General features: G+C 33.8%; 1 protein-coding gene across 1 annotated transcript; it reads left to right on the top strand.

The window, feature by feature from the left end:
• Nucleotides 1-5,022: 5,022 nt before the first annotated feature.
• On the top strand, nucleotides 5,023-18,344 carry LOC143051737 (uncharacterized). The gene is made up of 7 exons (XM_076224648.1): nucleotides 5,023-5,169; nucleotides 7,023-7,190; nucleotides 9,356-9,422; nucleotides 12,220-12,345; nucleotides 12,950-13,051; nucleotides 16,052-16,148; nucleotides 18,247-18,344. Exons 2-7 carry the CDS (start codon nucleotides 7,143-7,145, stop codon nucleotides 18,254-18,256), a joined length of 450 nt encoding a protein of 149 aa, XP_076080763.1. The 5' UTR covers nucleotides 5,023-5,169; nucleotides 7,023-7,142; the 3' UTR covers nucleotides 18,257-18,344.
• Nucleotides 18,345-25,362: the final 7,018 nt, after the last annotated feature.

The following is a 25,362-nucleotide window of genomic DNA, read 5'->3' as shown; positions in this document are numbered from 1 at the left end:
ATGTAAATGGTACGTGGACATATTAATTAGATATAAGAAGATGTGGTACAAAAAAATGTATGAGTGCCATTGAGACAATCTCTATCCAAGTAACAATTTATAAAAGTATAAACCGTTATATGCCAATGTACGATCTTCAACACGGAGTCTTTGCTCACACCAAACAGCAAGATATAAAGAGCTAAAAAAAAAGTACTAGTGTAAAACCTTTCAAACAGGAAAACCAACCGTGTAATATAAAAAAAAACGAGGAACACTTATGAACCACACCAACAAACGACAACTACTGAACATCATATTCCTTACTTAGGATAGGTGCAAACAAATGCAGCGGGTTTTAACATGTTAATATGTACCAACCATTACCCTCATCTGAAACAATAGTGTAAGTAACAACATACATGTAGAAAGACACTACAAAATATCAATTGAAATGACTTAACTCAATCATTTGACATATCAATAAAAGTCTGAATCGACGCACCATACAATTGAAATGCATGAATTGATTGGGTATGATACAGTGAAACCTGACTAAACCGAATCCTGTATAAACCGAAAACCTGTGTAAACCAAACATGTTCGTAAGCACCGTCATATCAAATAAAGTGCGTTGTGAACCTGATTAAACCGAACATTGGCCAAAACCGAACAAAATCTTAAGTCCAGAAGAGGTTCGGTTTTAACAGGTTTCACTGTATTTTGAAAAGTATCTCGCATGCTCAAAAACTTTGGCGCCAACTTGAGAGTAAAACATCAAAACTTCCGAACTTCACGGACGTCATGCTTCTGGTTCTTTGTGTTCGGAGTCCAATGTGCTTTGTGTAGAACTTGCGTCTGTTAGCAGCCTTCGTGATCTATGTTTTGAATTTTTATGCCCCACCTACGATAGTAGAGGGGCATTATGTTTTCTGGTCTGTGCCTCCGTTCGTCCGTCCGGTTAAAGTTTTTGGTCGAGGTAGTTTTTGATGATGCTGAAGTCCAATCAACTTGAAACTTGATTCACATGTTCCCCATGATATGATCTTTCTAATTTTAATGCCAAATTATAGTTTTGACCCCAATTTTATGGTCCACTGAACATAGAAAATGATAGTGCAAAGTTCAGGTTAAAGTTTTTGGTCAAGGTAGTTTTTGATGAAGTTAAAGTTACATCAACTTGAAACTTAGTACACATGTTCCCTATGATATGATCTTTCTAATTTTAATTCCAAATTAAAGTTTTGACCCCAATTTCACGGTCCACTGAACATAGAAAATAATAGTGGGAGTGGGGCATCCGTGTACTATGGACACATTCTTGTTTATACATGCAGTAAGAGTTTTTTTCTCAAAAATAGTCAACAGCCATGAATTTACCAGTGGTATAGTGCTTGAGTGCGGGAAGTAGAAAGTTCGATCCCGTCAACAAGAAACCAAAATTTAAAGGTTAATTGTGTCTGGTTGTCTGTTATCAAGAACACGGCATTATCGGCATAAGAGCAAGGACTGACACGACTCTAGTCGAATGTGCCTGAGAAAAAACTATATATTTTCTTGAAACTGTTTCACCTGGGGTGCAAGACTGGTCGGTCCGTAGACATCTTTGACCGCCTCTTAAAAAGCTAACTCGGACCGTCTAATGAGTTGACTCTGTCCGACTTGTCTGCGGCCCGAGTTGTTCCGCATTCTTTAGCTGGTACCATAAAAAAGTCCCGACTCAGAAAACATGACAAATTTGTCAACTACATTTTTACAGGAGGGTGAAGTAATATAAGGATGTGGTAAGGGTGTTGATAAAATTGATAATAATGGGTAAAAATATAGAATATAGGGTCAAACAATTAATAATTAGAAAATTATACCATACGACAAATGAAAAGAGAAATATGAGTGCTAAACTATAAAAAAAAAATCGAGAAAAATATGCTCAACCAAAAAAAATCCGAATAAAGAAAAAGGGACAACAACAAAAATTAAGGTGGTACCTAACACTACAGGGAGATAACTCTGTAAAGTCAGCTAAACGTTTTAACTACGTTGTGTTGTAATGGGAATATTAAGCTTTTGGTGATCAAAATTGGTGTTTGTAAAACTGCTATATAACCAGTGTAATTTTTCTGATAAAATGGTTGATTCCAAATTTTTGAAATTTTTACATTTTTGTTAAAGAGTCCAAGTTAATATTTTGTCAAAATTTTATCAAAATTAAAAGAGCCAAATTAATTTTAGTAATAGTGTTGGGTACCACCTTAAGAATCCTCTTTCCAGACTGAAGTGTCAAAATATCAAAAATTTCTTGTTTCTTAAAAAAAGACATTCTAACTTCTGACATTTTTGTTCAAATATTATCATTTTAGATAAGATGCAATAAGAAAAGTCGGTGTTAATTTAGACTGATACATCTGTCAAAGGGACAGAACTCGTCAGTCAAGTGTTATTTGTTCTATCTATCATATCTTCAAACTATGATATATTATATAATATTTCAAATACATATTACATTTTTGCACCTCGGGCTTAAAAGACTCAATCATATAAGTTGACAAATGCTGTAAGAAGAATATATATGTCGAAGAAAAATAATTCTTCATTAAATCAGCAAATCACATGGAGTGGATCCATGATTTTAGAAAAAAAAAGGGTCAAAATGAATCATCTCCTCTTGAACTACTGGTAATGTTTCCACGCATATATTAACATGATACTAGTTCAAGGAGAATTAACTGTTAATATAATGTTTACCAATTTAACTCAAAATTTTATATCTAAATTATAACATACTGAAATATATATAAAAATGGAAAAAAGGCCCAAAAATGGTGTATATTTATTGGTATACAAAATGTACAAATGTTTCTTCTCATATTGACGATTTTTGTATAAAATTGCTTCTGGCGCTAATTTTTGTGAGTACAAAGTTTTCTTAAACAGATCAGTGGCGGATCCAGCCATTTTAAAAAGGGGGTTCCCAACCCAGAGTAAAAGGGGGGGTTCCAACTATATGCTCCCATTTAAATGCATTGATCGGCCAAAAAAGTGGGGTTCCAACCCCCGGAAACCTCCCTCCGCCACTGCAGATAATGTACGAAGGGTGAGAAGGAGGTTAAGGGTTGAGTTCTTTAAAACATTTTGAACCCAGTTACATTCTAATTTATTTCTTTTACGAGCTTTATAAACAGGAAAAAAAACGAGTTTTTCTCTTGAGTCTTAATGCACAAGGGTACAAATGCTGTGTTCTTTGTTCTGTTCTTACACCAGCTTAGGGGAATACAGTGAAACCTGTTAAAACCGAACCTCTTCTGGACTTAAGATTTTGTTCGGTTTTGGCCAATGTTCGGTTTAATCAGGTTCACAACGCACTTTATTTGATATGACGGTGCTTACGAACATGTTTGGTTTACACAGGTTTTCGGTTTATACAGGATTCGGTTTAGTCAGGTTTCACTGTAGTTGAAAGCATACAAACATGTTCAAACCATAATATGAATAAGATTAATGAAGTTTTTAAATATAAAGAAAAGTGAATATTGGTCAATTAGATATAAAAAAAAAACAGAAAATGGTATAAAACTAAAGAAGAGACCTTCATTCAGACACCCCCTCATTGTCTTTGATTCTTCGACATGACTTTAATTGACGCGGACCCCGATGAGAACAGCTTAATTACATGTATCTCTGAGGCAAAGAGTTCACTCGGCAATCCTCGGTAGAATCCGTTACTCTCCTTTTCAGGGTACAGAATCGACCGAGTTGAGATGGATGGCAAGCATTTATTTTCACATTTCAGCATAAATGCAGGACAACACAAGACTTTATTTTACAAAAATAAAGCAAAAACCAGAAGTTTTCTTTGAGATTTAGTCATGTGGCTTTTTTTTAAAAGGTACTGACCATTCGTTATAGTCTTAATCCCGGGACTTAAGGAGGTAGACCTAGGTTAAGGGAAATAACTCTTAAAATCATCAGTACGTTTGTGTCAACCATTTTCAAAAATATATTCTTAGCTTCTAGGTTACATAGATTATTTTCAATCTGTTTCAGGTAAATGCTTAAAATACATTGATGAACTTGACTTTTACAAACGCTTAACTGATTTAAAGAGTTATCTCCCTGAACCAAGGTCTACCCCCTTAATATGATGTTTCGCCATTTTTTTAAATTTTTTTTGAAGATTTTTTTTTATAATTCGACCTTTTTAATATAAAAAAAAAATAAAGTTTTTTCAATTACATTCAAGTAACAGCATTATTTTTTTTTTAACTCAACTTGGTTTATTTCTTGATTTGTCGGAGGAAATAAATAACTTTCATAAAAAAAAATCTCGAGAATCAAAAATCATCAAACAATACATTTTTTAAATTCATGAACAATCGATGCTGAAAACTATAAATTGATTACAGTGAAACCTGACTAAACCGAATCCTGTATAAACCGAAAACCTGTGTAAACCAAACATGTTCGTAAGCACCGTCATATCAAATAAAGTGCGTTGTGAACCTGATTAAACCGAACATTGGCCAAAACCGAACAAAATCTTGAGTTCAGAAGAGGTTCGGTTTTAACAGGTTTCACTGTATATCGTTCTAAGGGAGCTACCATTTGATTTTTAGGGGGGGGGGTCCTGCATTTTGTTTTTAGCTGTAATCTCCGTCCTGTCTTTTTATTTTTCACTCTGTTTGGTCTTGGCTGCCCTTTTTTTTTTAGTTTATCCTGACTTTTTTTCACTTAAATTGTCGTCCTGACTTTCTTCTTTTTTGCAAGTGTCTCATCCTGCCTTTTTTTTTTACTCAAAACTCCTGTCCTGCCTATTTTTTCAAATTTCATCCTAGCCCTCACCCCCTTTTCCCATAAAAATCAAATGGTAGCTCCCTAATATTCTACGAACAAAGAGAATATTTTCAAAAAGAGTCATTGACAACTTCAACAATAAATTATAAGTTTATAGGGAAAGTCCCTTTAGAGTGGTAAGTAATATTTTCGAATTATGTTTTCGCGTGTTTGCTTTTCTCGTGCTAGAAACTATAGATGTCCAGAGGTATTTAAACCTCGTCTATCGGGGAAAGTCCCTTTACAGTTTGGATTTGGTTTTGGCGGGTTTGCTTTTCTCGTGCTAGAAAGTCGATGTGCAGTGGTATATAAACCTTGTCTGACCACTGTTTCAGTAGACCTTGGAAAGCAGTCGAATCCGTAAGTTGAATTTTCTGTTTTTGAACTTAACATTTGGTTTTTGTTTTTGTTTTTTCTTTTTAGAGTCGAACATTGTTCAGTTTTAAATTTACATCTCGGTTGCAAAAATGAACGAATTGTACACATTGTTTGCTACTAACTAAGTTAGAATATTTAAAAATTGAATGCTTCTTTTTGTAACTTCATTGGGGTGTAAAAGCGTTGACCGAAGTACAATATATGAAACTTCATTCTGAAAATGTGCGCACGGTCAACGCTCTACAACCCTATGAAGTTACAAAAAGAAGCATTCAATTCTTATAATTACATTACTTGGCTATGATAATGAAAACACGAATTTTATAATTGTATTATTTAATTCACCTGTGCACTTTATTGTGGGACCACGTGTTATCGAAAGTTTTGTTGAGTAATGGAATTGCGTAAGAAATAATACGTGATGTGCAGTATTAAAGTCAATTAGAATAGAGTATTATAATGAAACCTACATCTAATGTAATTATTTTGAATATTATTGTGGATATCTTGTGTACATTCAATAGACCACTTTCGAGTTCATTCGTCACCGGAAAAAACTCGTCAATTATACGCGCTTTTATCACCGTCATTTGTGCGTTTTGGGGCGTCGTCACTTCCCTTCCAATGTTGAGCGAGTGGTTGGAAAACTATAATTCTATATTATACGAATTATTCGGCAAATTGAATTTTCAAAATTGACAATCAACACTGCTGTCATTAGGGAATTGTCAGTAAGTACCTACAGAGCAACCATTATTTCTAGTTTATCCTGCACAAAGACGATCACCAAGACGCTTGATGAACGTAAATAGTGCAGGGATACAGGCGACCCCCTCTATCTGGTAAATGACGTCATAAAGGCGTGCATAATTGACGAGTTTTTGCCGGTGACGGATGAACTCGAAAGTGGTCTATTACGATAGCGATATGATAAGACGGTTAGCAGTAAGTATAAGAATTGCCGTAGTTTAGAAAATGGAAGGGGGCATGGATTTTTCGTTCAAACACTTTTTTTGTTTCAATATTTCTTATTTTCAAGAGTATACTTTAAAGAGACGCAAATTTTTCTCAAGAAAAGAAGACCGCCCCCCCCTTTTTTTTTTACATAGGACGAATGGTCAAAGCATCAGAAAATGATTAGAGTAAACCTGCCAAAGTGTGCATGTATCATTTACTAAGAGAAAACATCAAATATATTTAAGAATTGAATGCTTCTTTTTGTAAATTTATTGGGGTGTAAAAGCGTTGACCGAAGTACATTTTGTATGAAGCGCGGAAGCGCTTTATTCTAAAAATGTGCGCACGGTCAACGATTTTACAACCCTATAAAGTTACAAAAAGAAGCATTCAATACTTATAATTACATTATTTTTTTAGCTATGATCATGAAAACACGAATTTTATGTATTTTTTTTATTTAATTCACCTGTGCACTTTATTGTTGGACGACGTGTTATCATGAATGAAAAGTTGTATTGAGCAATGCAACTGCTTACGGAATAACACGTGATGTGCAGTTAGCCAATCAGAATAAAGTATTATAATGAAACCTACATCTAATGTAATTATTGAATTATAAATATAACTTTTATTGCATTTCATTGAACATCGGGATAACGATTTTGTGCACACTTTTACTGAACACTCGCAGATTGTTGTGTTTTCATGTAAATCCCATTTTTCTTGTTTTCTAAGATTTTAAAGGTAAGATTTCAAAATGTTGTATGTTTCATCAGCAATATATATTTATTTTTTGCCTCTCGTTCGGTAATTGTACTACATGTATATAATTTTTGAAATTAGCCTGTAAAATGCGATATAACTATTTTAAATAGGATTCGTCATAGCGCCTTGATTAACCGATTTGAATATACAGTCAACTTGGTCAGCAGTTTTGAAACTCTCGGACAGTACATAGTTATACCAGAGACGCATAGTTATACCAGAGAATAACCATGCTTCGACTTGCATTAATACTTTTAGTATTTTATTTAGTTGCGCAGGTAATTTAAATATTATTTTAATCATTATTATCTACTGGTTTTTGTGTTTGAGGGTCTGGGTGGAAGTTCATTTATGTATTCCTAATTTGCCCATTACAGTAAAACCTGACTAAACCGAACCCTTTCGGGACATGAGATGTTGTTCGGTTTTGGCAGGTATTCGGTTTCATCAGGTTCACAATGCATAAAATGTGATATGATTGGTCTTCAGAAAATGTTTGGATTAGACAGGTTTCCGGTTTATTCAGGGTTCGCTCTAATCGGGTTTCACTGTATAATGTTATTCTTTTGAGTGCCAATCAGACAACTCTCTATCAATTCAAGTAAAAATTTATAAAAGTAAACTATTATATGTCGAGGTACGGCCTTCAACACGGAGCATAGGCTCACAAGCTATAAAAGGCCACAAAAACTAGTGTAAAAACAGTCAAACTGCAAAACCAACTGTCTAATCTATATAAAAACGAGAAACACGTGAACTACATAAACAGACAACCACTGTACACGTAAGAGGGCTGGATAGGGTTTTACGTGTTTGACGGTAATGCGTAAAAAATGTAGAACCGAGATAAGGTTCCTTCCCAAAAAATATTGAATTGTTAATAATTACATTAGATATTATAAAAAAGATGCATGATTGCCAATGAGACAACTCTCGAAAAGAGACCAAAAATGACAACGGTTCTAAATTAACAACTCTAGGTCTCCGTTAGGCCTTCAACAATGAACAAAGACCATACCGCATAGTCGGCTATGAAAGACCCCGAAATGACTATGTTAAACAATGCAAACGAGACCTGACTAACGGCATTATTTATTTTTAAAAAATAAAAAAAAATAAAAATATTAGGGGGCCAAAAATATATGTAACAATGAGAACGATATTCGAGAGACCTAAGGGAGCTACCATTTGATTTTTATAGGGGGGGGGGGGGGGCGGGCTAGGATGAAATTTGAAAAAAATAGGCAGGACAGGAGTTTTGAGTAAAAAAAAAAAGCAGGATGACACACTTACAAAAAAAAGTCAGGACGACAATTTAGGTAAAAAAGTCAGGATAAACTAAAAAAAAAAAAAAAAGGCAGGACCGAACAGAGTGAAAAATAAAAAGGCAGGACAGATTACAGCTAAAAAAAATGCAGGACAAAATTTTTCATCCTAGCCCCCCATAAAAATCAAATGGTAGCTCCCTAATTATGTAAAAATCACCAAAGATAGGCCATCGCAATGTCATTTCTTTGCCAAAAAAAACCCACCAATATCTCATTGTAACTTAAAAAAAAAACCAGCCTTAACCCTCTTGCTGCCAAAGCCACACATTTATGGCTTTTACACACAAATCTTGTTGATTGTGGTCCATGGTAACATCACAATACTGAGGGGCATTGACGACGTAAAAAGACGGTGCCTAAAGGACGATTTTGGCGGGAATAAAGCAAACTGAATAAGGGAGCTACCATTTGATTTTTATGGGGGGGGGGGGGCTAGGATGAAAAATTGTCCTGCATTTTTTTTTAGCTTTAATCTCTGTCCTGAATTTGTATTTTTCACTCTGTTTGGTCCTGCTTTTTTTTTTTTTTTTTAGTTTATCCTGACTTTTTTTTACCTAAATTATCCTGACTTTTTTTTTTTTTTTGGCAATTGTCTCATCCTGCCTTTTTTTTTTTACTCAAAACTCCTCTCCTGCCTATTTTTTTCAAATTTCAAATACCACTATTGAATTCTAAGGGGGTTGGGACTGAGGGGCCCTGATCCCGAAATCCCGGCCTTAAAACATGAAATCCCGTCGTCCCGAATTTGAAGAAATTTAAATCCCGACATCCCGAAATTCGAATAAAGAATTCCCCAATCCCGACCTTAAAAACACCCAGATTTTAAAGAAAAATGACTCGGAAACCGATTACCCCTGAATTTGCTATTTCAAAAACTATCGAATTCTGGGTAATATTTTTAAAAACGTAAGAAGAAACGTTGATTGTCAAGTGCATTCACAAACTGACGCGACGTTATTTTCTACAATTTTAACTCAGAACAATAGAATTTAAAAATAATATTATCTTGATTACTGACATCATTATCTTGTTTTTTCTATATATCCCGGACTGCCCCAAAATATGAATCGTAGTTTAATTTTCATTTTTTTCATTTTTTTTTTCTTCATTTTAAGGTTTATGGTAGACACCCACCTGTAGGTCTTCTTAAACGATATTACGACATGGTTCTTCATGAACGAGGTAAGGGTTCTGCAAGGAACGAGGTAAGGATTCTACAAGGAACGAGGTAAGGGTTCTTCAAGGAACGAGGTAAGGGTTGTGAAGGTACGAGGTCACAGGCACTTGTTTCTATCCATTGGAAGACCCACTATCAACGTATATTTACGAGAAGGTACCCAACTACTTTTTTTCACCTCTCCGGTTAAAACCCTTATTTCTCTGTCAATTCACTATCATTTTTTTTGTTCCATACACCCTTCGATTCATAAAAAGTTTATCTTTCAGATGATATGCATTGTATTTACCCTTAGAGTACCCCTTACCCCCAGTACACAAGATTTGTCAATGAATTTTCATGTGATCGTTTTTAGTCCTACAAAATACAACTACTTCCGTTTTAGATTATTTGCATAAAACAGTGAAGGATAAGTCTAAAGAGTCACAAATGATTAATGTAAAATCTAGAGAGTGAATAACCCTATGAACTATGAACCGACTAATCACAAGCGGTTTTGAATTTTTCTGCTTTTACCGGTTGTATTTTGTAGGACTAAAATGATAACATGAAAATTTATTGACAAATCTTGTGAACTGGGGAGTAAAGGGTACTCGAAGGGTAAATACAATGCATATCATCTGAAAGATCAACTTTTCATAAATCGAATGGAGTATGGAACAAAAAATTGAGACTAAATTGACAAGAGAAATAAGGGTTTTAAGCGGAGAGGTGAAAAAAAGTAGTTGGGTACCTTCTCGTAAATATACGTTGATAGTAGGTCTTCCAATGGATAGAAACAAGAATTTTAGTATTAGTTGAAATCTATTACGACTCATTGCATAAGCAAATGCAGCTAGGAGTACTTAAAAGACAGTTGGTATTCCAATATGATTCTATACTTGGTTTTTGTATTATGCCCATGAGAAGCAATAGGCCAATAAATGTTCTCATTTCGGCTAAAGTAACATCTATCCACTGTCTGCTTCTTGAGTTCGGTGGCAGGTTCTGAACAGGGTGTTACTGGAAAAATTGTGCTGCATATCTGTTATTTGTTAACAATTCAAATAAACTTGTTTCACCAGTAGATAACTGATTTTCAAAATAATCTATAGGTTGGGGGTTTATGATATTTCTATTGATTGGACCAACAGGACCATCTGTGATAAAGTCATAGATGTGATCTCTTACATAATTTTGCTGGTCAAAAACAGGAATCCAGGGACTTCGTCCGCCCTCGGAAAACTGCAAGTCATCGTCATCACTGGACATATCTTCGTCATCCGTTAAAATTTCTCCGTCGATGTCCGAACCGCTGTCTTCTGACCCAGACGCCATGATTGAAGGATGATGACGTCATATAATATGGGGAAACCGTTTAGCCCATTAGAATTCCAGATAATAATTAGTTTATATTTTACATTTTTTTTATTTTAATTACTAATTGGATATGAAATTGAGACAACCCGTACCAATAGACAATAATAGTGCATTGACTTGACATATCAACGATATAAGGATGAGGCTTAGAAACGGGGAAATGCGAGGCTGTGCCGAGCATTTTCCCCGTTTCGGGCCGAATCCTTATATCGTTGATATGTCAAGTCAATACACTATTATTGTCTTTATAGTGCAATCTTAACAAAAACATTTTCAATTGTTGTTTATTGTGTTAATGTTATTTATTTGATTTAGATATTGGGGAAAATCCCCCTTTAAAAAGGCCTCATATCACACAGACGGAGAAATATAAAACACGATGAAATGTACATCATTACCGCAACGCAATCAATGGTGAACGAATTCGTTGCAGACTAAAATATCAACAATAAACATAAAACATAATGATTTATAGGTTGCAAACACAAAAATATTAATAAGTGAAATATGTTTTCCCAAAAATGGCAAAAGAAACAAGTTTGAGTCGTTAAACGCATCGTTGTTTACATTGGAAACAAGAACGGGTTGAAAAGGTCGTATGAATAATTAAATATAATTTCGACAATTTCTATTTAAATATTCATGAGGAAAAGTGATATCAGGTCAGTGACTGTATATGGCATAGAAATATACAGTCAACGTATTTTGACTGCTCAAATAGAACGAGTGCAGTATAAAAAAGGATAACCAAGCATCACAAGTCATTCAAATGGCTTGCCTATGACTTACCGTAATATATATTATTTATCTTTTCTCGTATTCAGACGTCACACATGTGAATTAATCAGTCCTTTCATATAAATCATGTTTGTATAATGAATAGGTTACTCGTAAGCAAGAGGGAAAACATACACTGCAATAGATATTTGCAAAAATAAAAGAACAGTGTAATATATGAACATATTTTTATATGAAAATTATATTAAAAATGCCGCAAAATTATACAGTTGATTCCATAAGTTCAGCATACAAATGATTAATTTCTGTTCATTTCTTCGCTCATTTTCTTCTGAACAGTTATTTCAAGTACCAAAAACTGCCTTTGCTTTAGTTTACTTCATTCCCGCCATAATTATCTTTTCGCGTCGTCTTTGGGTTACGTTTCCCTCAGTTTTAGTTTGTTACCCCGATTTTGTTTTGATTTATGAGTTTTGAACAGCGGTATACTACTGTTGCCTTTATTTATGGTCAAGGTAGTTTTTGATTTTAGTCCAAATCAACTACATGTTCCCTATTATATAATTTTTCTGATTTCAATGCAGCATTAGATTTTTTACCCCAATTTCACGGTCCAATGAACATAGATTAGAAAATGATAGTGCTAGTCGGGCATCCGTGTAATATAGACACATTCTGATTCTTTGCATATTTTAACTTTTGTAGAAGTTGACAAATGCATGGGATTCCCAGAATCCTTTTTGGACTGCGCAATTGTACAAGGATGTGAAAACGAGGCGTGTCCAAAAAACATGTACTGTTGTTCCACTGATAAATGCGGAAATATGTGTCGTAAGTAATATATATTTTCTCGTTGCATTGAAGAACCATTGGTAGCCTTCGGCTGTTTTCTGCTCTTTGGTCGGGTTATTTACTTTGCATGACACATTCCCAATTTCCTTTCACAAAACTATGTTTAGCTAATCAATTTACAGTCAAACCTGTTTTAAAAAATCACTGAAGGAAGAACAAAAAAGTTGTCTTTGAATACAGGTAGTCTTTTTAACACGGGTTTTTGCTTAAAACAGGTAATCTCATTAAGCAGGTTTAACTGTATTTTAATCATAAATTTTATAATTGACCAATTGAGGTGGGTAAAGTAAAACAATCATCGGGGATTAAAACGTTTCTTATTGTTCGTGGCGTGGATTAAAACTATAGCTTAAAAATGATTCGGACGTAAAAAGAGGTTACCAAACAAAACGATTTGTGTAAAATTCAGAGTTTGGAATTTAGACACTGCAGATAAAAGATTTGTCAATTACTTCTGGCTAGCAAAAAACAACTATTTTCAGTAGGAATTATTTTCAAACTACCTTTTTCTATAAGAATTATTTTCAATAAGAATTATTTTCAAACTTTTCAATAAGAATTCTTTTCAAACTACCTTTTTCAGTCTGTAAGAGAGATCCTGAACACTGCAATCTTTTCTGTCACGATGGATATATTTTGGGGGCCAATGGATGCCCTGAGTGTGCCTGTCGTAAAAAGAGCCAAAGTAAGTAGTACAAGTTTGAGCTTTCTAAAAAGCTATGGACTGCTTCGCTCGCTTGTTATGTTTTGGATTTTTTTGTCAGATTTTCGGAATCCTCTGGTTTTATCCATTTGAATGTCTAAAAAAAATACCTATTGACCCCTATTTTTCTTCATATAAGTTTTTTACATGTATAATGAGAAGCCATCTGTAAATGTCTTATAAAATTTTAATTATTTTTTAATAATTTTTGAGAACTTGTCAATGATAAAGCTATGAAAAGTCACGAGAACATTTTCCTGCCAAAATTTCAATGGCTAATATCTAGAAAACAAGTACATTTACCAATATATGTGTTTGCTCTTTTGATTCCTTTATTAATTCCCTATTAATATAAACTAGTGTTTTGAAAAGCTTATTATTTCGAAATTTGAGAAGCGAACTCCCTTAATTAAGGTAATGTGTGTGCAAGTGGTTGTTGAATTAGTATTGGAAATGGGGTATTTTATATTTATTGATTGGAGGCAGTTGCTATTTGTCCGGCTAGCCGGACGAATAGTACCAGGACTATTTGTCCGGCCAATACAATGCGCATGTCACTATTTGTGTGTGCGTGTAATATTATCTTCAGCAGCACCAGGGGGTAGCAAATGTTTGTAATCTTTATATTGTATTGGCCTAATCTTGATACTGGTAATTGAAATTGTTAATTGTTGTTTTATTCATACTGTATATAGTCCAATGTGGATAACGAATAATAAAATAATATAAGAAAAAAAATTACATAAGAAGAGAGAAGAAATCGTTTGTAAAACAAACTTGGGACGTGTTTGACTCGTGCATTTTAAGTTAACGTAAAGGATTTTGTCTAGCTGAAAAAGTTACAAAATTATTTTGTCTCGGTAGCTATCAAAGAGAATTATAGATCCCTTGACATAGAGTTATCCATATTTTGAGTGAGAGGTGGGATATTTTTTCTATAATGCCCCCACCCCAATCCCCCAAAAAGTAAACGACACTGTTAAAATCTTATTCAGAAATTCTGGGTGGGATTTTATTTTATTTACGTGAGGGGGTCGGGGTGACACGGTGTGCTCCTTTTCCCAAATTCCTCTTTTCTTTTTTTTTCTTCTGATCCCATCTTTATTGTCCCGTGTATTTCATTACCCCACTTGTTATAATCCTATATCCAATATCCCCATGCACTTCAAGTCAGTTGTAACCTCAATCCCCCCCTATATATCACTTCGAGGGCTACTTTCAAGATTCCGGCATTTTCGGAATATAAGTAAGCTAAATTTTATTCAGTTAGACATGCAATTGTAAAAGCCTTTCTCAACTACTCTTCGCGAAGTTGCTTTGAACATATTTTCCACCATTTACACAGCTATAGCGACGGAGTCGAATAACTTTGTAAAACTATAGTTCTCCGATCAATTATCTTTATTTCCCATTTTCTTTCAGTTTGTGATTTAATTTTTTTTAGTCCCTTTTACAAGATTATGTCATTATATGAAGAACATATACTATCCTGTTCCATTTGCAAATATCAAAAACTGCAAAATTTATCACAAATATTGATATCGCCATTTCCAGCCATGATCTTGAAATTGGTAATCAGTGATCGAATTACACGCTGAAGATAATATTACACGCACTTCCGAACGCACATCATATGACATGCGCATTGTAATGGCCGGACAAATAGCCCTGGCACTATTCGTCCGGCTAGCCGGACAAATAGCCACTCCGTTAAATGGATGCTTTTAAGAGTGCGTTATACACGCATGTTTGTAGTAAGGAACATTGTTTAGCAAAGCAAATCGTGTAAATTGTAGAGTTACAAAGTTACAAAGCAAATAACGTTTTTAGAATTGCTATTTCAATATTGAATGTATCTGTGAAATATATGCATATAATGATAAAATTATCATGAATTAATGAATTGATCGGAACTGAAATACACATAGTTAATTTTCCGGCATTTGATTTCTTATCCTGGACGAGAAAAGTAGGTATTTCTTCATCTCAATTAACACTGGCTTCAATATCAACGCATTCACGATAAGTGTATATGAGACAAGCGGTTTGGCTCAAATGAACATTTTACTGCACGAAAATCGGAAAAGAAAAACTTATCCCTAGAGTTGTCTCCCATTTTCGGACTGTCGTAACTTTAAGTTAAGTTACGATCATCCGCTTACCACCAGTGATTTAAGACAGTAGCTGTTACTGCATTTCAGCCGCATCATAATGCAACCGATCAGAATCAATCATGTGATAAGTGATTAATTCAAGATGGCGTGTATGTCGACTGAAACCAATAGCTCCGCACCGTGATGGGAAGCAATAATTTATGCGTCGGTTGCCAATGATCGGAGAAGTGGCGGTTCCAGGAAGGTTCCGGTGGTTGGGTCCAACCCCTTTTTTTGAACGATCAATGTATCTGAATGGGGACATGTAGTTAGAACCCTCCCTTTTTTTGTCCTGGTTTAGGACCCCCCCCCCTTTTTTTAATGGCTGGATCCGCCCCTGTGACTGGTGTAGATAGTGATCTTGGCATTGATAGTAAAAAGCCCATGCAACTTATTTCTGGTATGTTTAGACAGCGTGAATAAAGCCGAATCTCCAAACTTTATGCTTATTTAATGTTACAAGTTTCACATATTTTTGCCGTTTCCTTTCAGTTTTGTTTCGTACTTTATAGATTTAATTTTGAGAACCTTTTTAATTATGTGAATATAAATGATTAAAATCCACATTATTAAAAAAGTTACCAAAAAATAATGGCTAGCTTTAATCATTTTATCATAAAAAAAACTTCCCATTTAAAATATATGTTAAACACGGTTGTATAAAGCTACTTTTTAAAGATACCTTTTCTGAAATCCTCCAGCCATGATAAAATCTGTTACAAAAATTTTCACTACAACTCTACATACTTTCAAACCAAGAGACTAAATGCCTGCGATTTCGCGATTCTGTTCTAGTCTTAATTTTAATTGTGTGTTTTTTAATTAACAGATGAAGATACAAGACGAAGAGGATATTACGGTCGTCAAGTCAGACGAGGATATTACGGTCGTCAAGCTAGACGAGAGGAAAAGGAGCTCGAGAGCAGGTATGATCAATCTTTAAAATTGAGAATGGAAATGGGGAATGTGTCAAAGAGACAACAACCCAACCATAGAACAGACAACAGCAGAAGGTCGCCAACAGGTCTTCAATGCAACGAGAAATTCCCGCACCCGGAGTCGTCCTTCAGCTGGCCCATAAACAATTATATATACTAGTTCAGTGATCATGAACGCCATACTAAACTTCAAATTGTACACAAGAAACTAAAATTAAAAATAATACAAGACTAATAATAAATGCTCCTGACTTGCGACAGGTGCAAAAATGCGGCGGGGTTAAACATGTTTATGAGATCTCAACCCTCCCCCTATACCTCTAGCCAATGTAGAAAAGTAAACGCATAAAAATACGCACATTAAAATTCAGTTCAAGACTACCCCCCCCCCCCCCCCCCCCCAGTTCATTAAGGGGCATAAGCTATCGTCTCTCATGTAGAGTTATTGGTCCTTGCCCTCGACATGGTAAACAAAGCACATGTGTTAGTAGTGAAACATTACTTTTCTTCTACGTAAATAAAATAAGTTTAATCTAATTGTAAATCAGAATTGACAAGAGAGCAAGGACCTATAACTTTCATGGGAAGGATAACCTTTAGAGATATACGAAAAAATGTAATTGTATTTTTATTCAAACGAAAAAATGTAATTGTATTTTTATTCAAACGAAAAAATGTTATTGTATTTTTAATCAAAAACAAATGAAAGAAATAGTGAGAGAAATAATGGCTTTTCGCAGCCAGTTGAGTTAGATTTTGTCAAAATTAGCTAACGTGAATTATTCAGTTTGCTTTTAGTTTTCGAACACTTTCTGCCAATGATTACTTGAATTGAATGCTTCTTTTGGTAAATTCATTTTTTTGTGTAAAAGCGTTGACTGAAGAAAATTTTGTATGAAGCGCTTTATACTGAAAAAAATACTAGAAGCATTTAATACTTATAATTATATTTTTTAAATATTTTCTTTTAACTGAGCACTTTAATGTGAAAGCTCGTCACCATGAATCATTTTGAAATACAGAGTCATTCAAAATGACGCGATATTGCTGTTAGCCAATCAAAATAACGTATTTGTAATTACATGGGATGACATGATATTTGGAAAGCAGACAGAAGAGAAACAAATGAAAAATATTGAAAAAAGGGATAAAACGGGAATGTGTCCAGTACATTGTACATCGATGTCAACACGCACTTGCATTTACTTATGTTCAGTGGACCGTGAAAGAGGGGTCAATACTCTTAATTTGTCGTTGTAGTTAGAAAGATTATATCACAATGCACATTTTTTAAGTAAAAATTCAGTTGATTGGACTTCCAACTTCATCAAAAACTACCTTGACCAAAACTCTATAATGAAGCTGGGTGAACAAACGGTCGTACGGACACTTCCCTGTCTCTAATTGGGCATAACTCCAGTATAGAGCATTGAGGAATAAAAAAATAAAATAGAAAACAAGAGAACACAAATACCAGATCTGGCTGAATTAAGCAGGGTTTATTACTCGATTTATTTCACTTGACTCGGCGGAGTTTAACCGGTTCGCTCATAATAAACCAGTTCATCTATTGATAGGTGTTTTATGATAAACTCATCAATGAAGTGTCCAGTCATTGTTTTGTAAATTCCTTTGATGACACTGATAGGTGATTAGAAATCAGTAATAGTTATAACGGCAATCATCCTTATCACACACATCTTCAAATAGACTGTCCTTGTGCAAATTAAAACGTAAGCTCCGCCCGATCAGTTGAAATAACATTGGTATCAAGTTCAAAACCGGCTTGTTTCGGGCTAATGTGCGCGGGGAAAGGCGTTAAGTGGGTTCCTAATTTGTGAAATCAACTTCAAAAGTTTTCAACACAGTACCTGCATTTTACAGGACGATTGCACCTGCCATTTTGGATTTGTTTGAAAATCTTTTTTCTCATGACTGATATTGGTTTTTCTTTGTGATGCTGCATGCAATGCAGATTTTGCCTTGTATGATATTATTCTATAAATATATTGTATGGACTTTAAAAATTATTCTAACTGTATACGAAAATTATGAAATGTACTTAAAATGATTTTATCTTTTACAGATTTGAATGATATAGGAAGAGGAAACAAGAAAAAAAAATTTTGATATGAAAAAACATAAAATGGAAAAAACAATACTTAAAAAAAATTGCAACTTGAATATTTTGTTTGGTTATTTCTTGTAGACATTCTGTCGTCACAATATTTGTTGACTGTCATGAAATAGGTAAACCCTTTCCCGGACTTGCCCTTTCCCGGACTTGCCTAACTCGTTTTTTAGGGGGGGGGATACTGCCAAAGAGATGCCCAAGTTTGGATGTATAAATACGTAGACAAGTCTGGTACCGGTCGCAATAAGGAAATCAAATCCGATGATTTGTAGGAAGAGAAAAGTAGACTATATAAAAAAGACGATGTGGTACATGTACAAGTATGATTGCCAATGAGACAACACTCCAAGAGACCATAATGACACAGAAATTGACAACTATAGGTCACCGTTCGGCCATGTTTATATAAACCGAAACATTTTTTAGGTTGTGATGTTACACTATAATTGTTTCAGTTGAGGACTAAGGTTGGTACCTATTAAAACATTTAAAACCGCTACATTTGTCCAACACTTAGTCCCAAGTCAGTTGATGTGGTTCATAAGTATTTCTCGTTTCTCGTTTTTTATATAGATTAGACCGTTAGTTTATTCATTTGAATGGTATTACACTTGTCTAGTCATTTTGTGTGCCCTTTATCGCTTGCTGTTCGGTGTGAACTAAGGCTCGGTATAGCCATTAAATATTTGCCACTGGACGTTAAGCAACACTAAATCACAATGGCGCTGTAAAGTTTTTTGCCTTTTAGTCAATATTGTGTCAGTTTTGTCCAACTTTATGGTTTACAAGTTTGTAATGCTTCAACCAATAGTTGTTGTTAGTTACTGTTTTGCATTGGTCTTATTTTATGTTAAGTTAAATGTTAGTGAAATCTGATAGTTTGCCTTTTTTTCGTATTTAGTCATCCGCGACTTTTATTGACTTGTTATAAACTAATATTATAGAACCTCCTCATGGTGTTTTGATTATGTTATTACTAGGCCATTTTTATAATGCTAATTCACTAATCAGTTCAAATATTTCATGATTGAGGACTGTTTTTTTGATATTTGACAAAAATGTGATTATGTGACCACCTCTAGTACACAGCAGCATATTAATTATTTTCATCTCGTTATGCGTGCAATATTTGTTCCTGTGAATGTTCTTTTACCTGTGATGATTTCTCTTTTACAAATTATGACTTAACATGGAGAGTTGTCTCATTGACACTCATACCACATCTTCTTATATCTATCAACCCATCCTTTTCTTAGTTTCTAAATAAAAAAAATGTACAACTTGAATATTTGGACTATGCATTGTATTATGTGTACAAAATGTATTGTATGAAAAAATGAGCTGTTTAATGATTGCTAGCTGACTATGCGGTATGGGCTTTGCTCAAAAGCCCATTGTTGAAGGCCGTACGGTTACCTATAGTTGTTAATGTCTGTGCCATTTTGGTCTTTTGTGGATAGTTGTCTCATTGGCAATTATACCACATCTTTTTTATATAGACAATTACCTACCAAAGCTGATCTTATCAATTAAAACCAGCCGTTCAGCCTTTAAAAACAATGAGCGAAAACACTTGTTTTTCATATTGGGACACCTAAATAAACTATGAATTATATTTAATGTACAAAATATGATATGAAATAAAGAAGATATGGAATATTTGCCAATGAGACAACTATCCATCAAAGCTCAAATTAAGTTGATGTAAGCAATTACAGTCAACAGTACAGCCTTTAAAAAATTAGCGAAAACACAAATATTTTTCATATTGGGACACCTAAATGGACACTTCGAACTATCATACATTATATTAAGTGTACAAAATATATGATATTACAGAAAAATAAGAGATGTTGAGAACCATAAGTACGGCCTATAAGCAATGAGCTAAAACACATGTTTTTCATATTAGACACCTGAATGGACACTTCGGACTATCATACATTATATTAAGTGTACAAAATATATGATATTACAGAAAATTAAGAGATGTTGAAAACCAGACGTACGACCTATAAGCAGTGAGCGAAAACACTTGTTTTTTTTTTATATTGGGACACCTAAAATTGCAGTTTCAGACTCAAACTCCCCGGCAGTTCCAGTTCCGATCCGCATACTACTCTACACTAATTGGTTTAATGGAGTAAAGGAAAATAGTTCCGGAACGGAAACGATCACTGTCCGGCGTTTGTTTCAGACTATGCATTACCGGGTATATTAGGTGTACAAAATGTTATGATATAAAATAAGGAAATGTAGAATGATTGCAAACAAGACAATTGTCCACCAATTTAAGAGCTCAAATTATCAAAAGTTGATGTAAGCAATTAAAGTCAGCCTTACGGTCTATACACAATGTAGAAAGGAACTTAACGGAATAAAATGAATTACAGCTAATTTTCTAATGCATGTAGAACAAAACTTTGGTTGGCTTGCTTGCTTTGTTTGTATAACTGTTTATTCAAGCTTTGTAAATAAGATTGACATCTTTAAACAATGTATATAGGCATGGTTTTACCTGTATATATCATATTTGAATTTAATTGGGTGTTATTCTAATGATTTTACAATATACAAACAAAGCAAGCAAGCTAACCAAAGTTTTGTTCTACATGCATTAGGAAATGAGCTGTAAAACTTAAGATAACCAAATGTAGTTACATTCGCTCCTTTCCATTTACTTCTTTAAAATGATTTGTAAACAACATATGATCAAGTAATACAAGAAAAGAAACAATTGGATGATGCTGACGAATTAGGGTTTAACGTCCAGTGACAAATATTTATGTGCATATGAGAACGACAACACGTTATATGTATTGAACAATTGCTCCAACTTATTGAGTACTATACATATATTCTTATGTTGTATTGTTATACCACTGTCCCAGGTCAGGGGAGGGTTGGGATCACGCTAACATGTTTAACCCCAGCCACATTATTTATGTATGTGCCTGTCCCAAATCAGGAGCCTGTAATTCAGTGGTTGTCGTTTGTTTATGTGTTACATATTTGTTTTCCGTTCATTTTTTTTTATATAAATAAGACTGTTAGTTTTCTCATTTGAATTGTTTTACATTGTCTTATCGGGGCCTTTTAAAGCTGACTATGTGGTATGGGCTTTGCTCATTGTTGAAGGCCGTACGGTGACCTATAGTTGTTAATGTCTGTGTCATTATGGTCATTGTGGACATTTGTCTCATTGGCAATCATACCACATCTTCTTTTTATATTTTTTTTTCATTTTCGGATACCTTAATGTACTCTTCTTAATATTTGGGTGAACATATTATTATTAATTTTATTGTAAATAACAGGTACTCAAAATAGCATTAATGTGTGAAAAATCTTTTCTTAAGTAAAAATGACTATTTTTGTGAAGATATTTGAATATGATAAGAAATGTTAATGTCATTTGTCATATCTTGCCAATAATCAAATGAACTTGTATATGTAAAATATTTCAGATATATATGAAGCATTTTGTACCTTGGGCATAACAGTCAATTATTAATATACAACCTGTAAGAAAATTGATCTAATTTTTGTGGTGACATTTGAAAATAGTTGTACAATGTTACTAAAAGAGGGACGAAAGATACCAGAGGGACATGTAGTCAAACTCATAAATCAAAAATAAACTGACAACGCCATGGCTAAAATTGAAAAGGACAAACAGACAAACAATAGAACACATGACACAACATAGAAAACTAAAGAAAAAACAACACGATCCCCACCAAAAACTAGGGGTGATCTCAGGTCCTCCAGAAGGGTAAGCATATCCTGCTCCACATGTGGCACCCGTCGTGTTGCTTATGAGATAACAAATCCGGTAAGTAGTCTAATTCGGTACTAAGTTTACTCATACAAGAAGTTCTACGCACGTTCACAAATCTTGGAATTCGACCATAATTTATATTAATATATAATTAATTATATATTAATCCGTCTCCTTGAAAATTATTGTAATATTTAGGTACCTTTATTTTACAGTACATGATATGTTCTTAAATTTTGGTACAGAAATAATGGCAGGCGTCCCTTTGCGCCAATTACTCTTATTCAGGGTTATTTTTTCCGCCAATTTTTTTTCTCGAAGCCGTTTGTTTTAGATGGCCATTAATTGTGAAGTACCCATACAGTAGCAATAAGATGCAGATATTAAATAAAAAGTAAAAGAAATATACAGAATGAGAACTCAGTCGCAGAAACTTTGTGTGTGTATATTAATGAGTTTCAAATTCCCGCCTTTTATATAATGAATATGTTGTCCGACTGTACGTAGTTTTACGTTTTAAAGTATTCTATTAAATGACTGAAAATGACGTTATCTCTGACAGTGTAAACAGCCTGTCCAAGCCTGATGAAGGAGGAGGAAAGTCATTTTTCTTTTATTTGGCGCAATAGTATTTTTATTTTTGGCGCAAATCATACTATGTAACCTCAAAACAGGTGGCACAAACGTAGCATAGGAGAAAAAAAGTTGCGGCGCAAAAGGATGCATTTTTTGGCGCAAACGGATTTTTTTCGAAATAATACAAACAGGGACCACAATGTTTCATGTTTGAAAATAATAACTTTAAGGGATGTGAAATATATAGACAACCTTTCAAAAAGCTGAAAATGTAATAAAAAACAATCTGTAGTACTTACATTTCAAGTACAGTCAAATTAAAATTAAGTACTGTAAAATACAGGTACTTACAATAATTTGAAAGTAACAAAAAAGTACTGAATATTAAAAAAAGATTTCCATTACTTAAGATTTTTAGTACAGAAATAGTACATATTAAAAAAATGCAAAAGTAGCTGAGTACCAATAAAAGAAGTCGTACACATGTTAGGGCCCTCATGGGGTTTTTGATTATGTGATTACTTGGCCGTTTTTTTAATGATTATTTGATTATTAAGCCAAATATTTCATGATTGTTTGATTACCTAGGACTGTATTTTTAGTTTATGATTATTTGATTACTAAAGATAAGCAAATATTTAATGATTATGTGATTATATTGGCAAAAAAATGGTGATTATGTGATTACTAGGACCCCCCATGAGGGGCCTCACATGTTAGAAAATCTTGGCATTCTACCATATGATATCTGAAGGGAGAGGGGGTGTTGCAGAAAGATTTTAAAAGATTTAAAAATAAATAACCTTCCATTTTAGAATGGAAATAAATTATATTCTGCAAAACAAAAAGCAGGAAACAATTTTGTACAAAATATATCTCTGAGGGGGGGGGGGGGGTCAGCATGTGTAGCAATATATAAAAATGAATAGTCAATCCGAAAAAAGCCTGTTTTTGTATTGTTGTATACAACTTGAAACAATAAGATATAAATGACTGTACACAATGTAGTACATAGAAATATATAAAAGAAGATGTGGTATGATTGCCAATGAGAAAACTTTATAGTACTGGACATCTACTTTTAAAATTCAGTACTGTTTTGTTACTCTAAAATTATTGTAATATTTAGGTACCTGTATTTTACATTACTTTATTTGTACTTGAAATTTGGGTACTACAGATTTTTGGTTACTACCGTTACATTTTCAACATTTTGAAAGTTTTTCTATTTCAAATCTCTTCAAGTTATGATTTTCAAACATGGAATATTGTATTATTTCTGTACCAAAATATTTAGTACAAACAGTAAAATACAAATACCTAAATATTACAATAGTTTTAAAGTAAAGAAATAGTACTAAATATTAAAAGTAAATTTCCAGTACTGAATTTTTTAGTACAGAAATAGTACCTATGCAAAAGTAGCTGTGTACCTGTTTTTAACATTTTGCCCATTATTCTCTATTCTGTAGACCCATAGGCGGATCAAGGGAATGGTTCCCCCCCCCCCCCCCACACGCCCCACCCTCTTTTGTGTGAAAAAATTGGTTGATTATATAGATAATCTCTGAAGAATAAATGGAGCAGGTCCCTTTTATGGCTGTCAATGCCCTTCCCCCCTTTTTTTAAATGGATCCGCCACTGAAACCCCATCCAAACCTCCTTAGTATTATCGTTGTAAATGTTTATTCAAGTTGTAATATATTGCATACAATAGATATTGATTGTATAGCTAAAATATACAATGGCTAAAGGGTATATTACAACTAAAATACAGTTATCAACACTAACATATTTATAGGTGTTTTTTAACTATACCAATTATGTATGTCGAAAGTCATTAGAGAGAAGAAATAACCGAAGGTATTTTAGATTAAGAATAAGTGACATTGCTTATTTACAATTATTTTTATGAACTGTGATTTCACGTAGCGTTTATCATGGGTGAAAGGGAAATCATATGTTCTTATAAATTGAATACCCGGCGAGCATAGGGCGAGCGAGTTTCACAAAACAAGTCGATCTGTGAATATATATTAAATAATTTAACTCTCGCTTATATCAATAAAGTATGCCTTTAGAAAAATATGACAAATATTTTATACATACACCTGAAAAAACAAGTATCACACCACCCTGATTTTTCTCGTAAACCAAAATATTATATGAGATATTATTTATGGTCCCGAAAGTATATAAATTATCACATTTTGTTTCGAAAAGACCAGTCATAAATAATTTAAAAGGTTGAAAATATATTGAATTTTAATAACTTATTTTGTTTGACAAACAAGAGTTCGTGGGTACTAAATATAGACAATATTTAACTTTGAATGCTTGTAGTAAGAAAACTTCAATACAGTGAAACCCGACTAAACCGAATCCTGTATAAACCGAAAACCTGTATAAACCAAACCTGTTCGTAAGCACCGTCATATCAAATAAAGTGCGTTGTGAACCTGATTAAACCGAACATCGGCCAAAACCGAACAAAATCTTAAGACCAGAAGAGGTTTGGTTTTAACAGGTTTCACTGTATCACTATTATTTTGTTTAAAAAGCGAAAATGTGTCAATTGTTATGATAAACATTACGGTGTCCAATGACAAGTCAGGCTTCACTGAAGGGGATCTTGAACAGCAAAGGCCCCAAAGATGCAGAGTTTATTAGATTCACCACTGTATGGACATGCCCTTACTCTCACCAACCTT

This window comes from Mytilus galloprovincialis, chromosome 11 (assembly GCF_965363235.1).
Source record: "Mytilus galloprovincialis chromosome 11, xbMytGall1.hap1.1, whole genome shotgun sequence".
Taxonomy (NCBI): domain Eukaryota; kingdom Metazoa; phylum Mollusca; class Bivalvia; order Mytilida; family Mytilidae; genus Mytilus; species Mytilus galloprovincialis.
This window is presented reverse-complemented; position numbering and strand designations above follow the sequence as displayed.

Coding starts and splice junctions, on each gene's coding strand:
- LOC143051737 (XM_076224648.1), top strand. CDS start 7,143: ATGCTTCGACTTGCATTAATACTTTTAGTATTTTATTTAGTTGCGCAG. Junction 9,423..12,219: donor CATGGTTCTTCATGAACGAG/GTAAGGGTTCTG, acceptor TAACTTTTGTAG/AAGTTGACAAATGCATGGGA. Junction 13,052..16,051: donor CTGTCGTAAAAAGAGCCAAA/GTAAGTAGTACA, acceptor TTTAATTAACAG/ATGAAGATACAAGACGAAGA.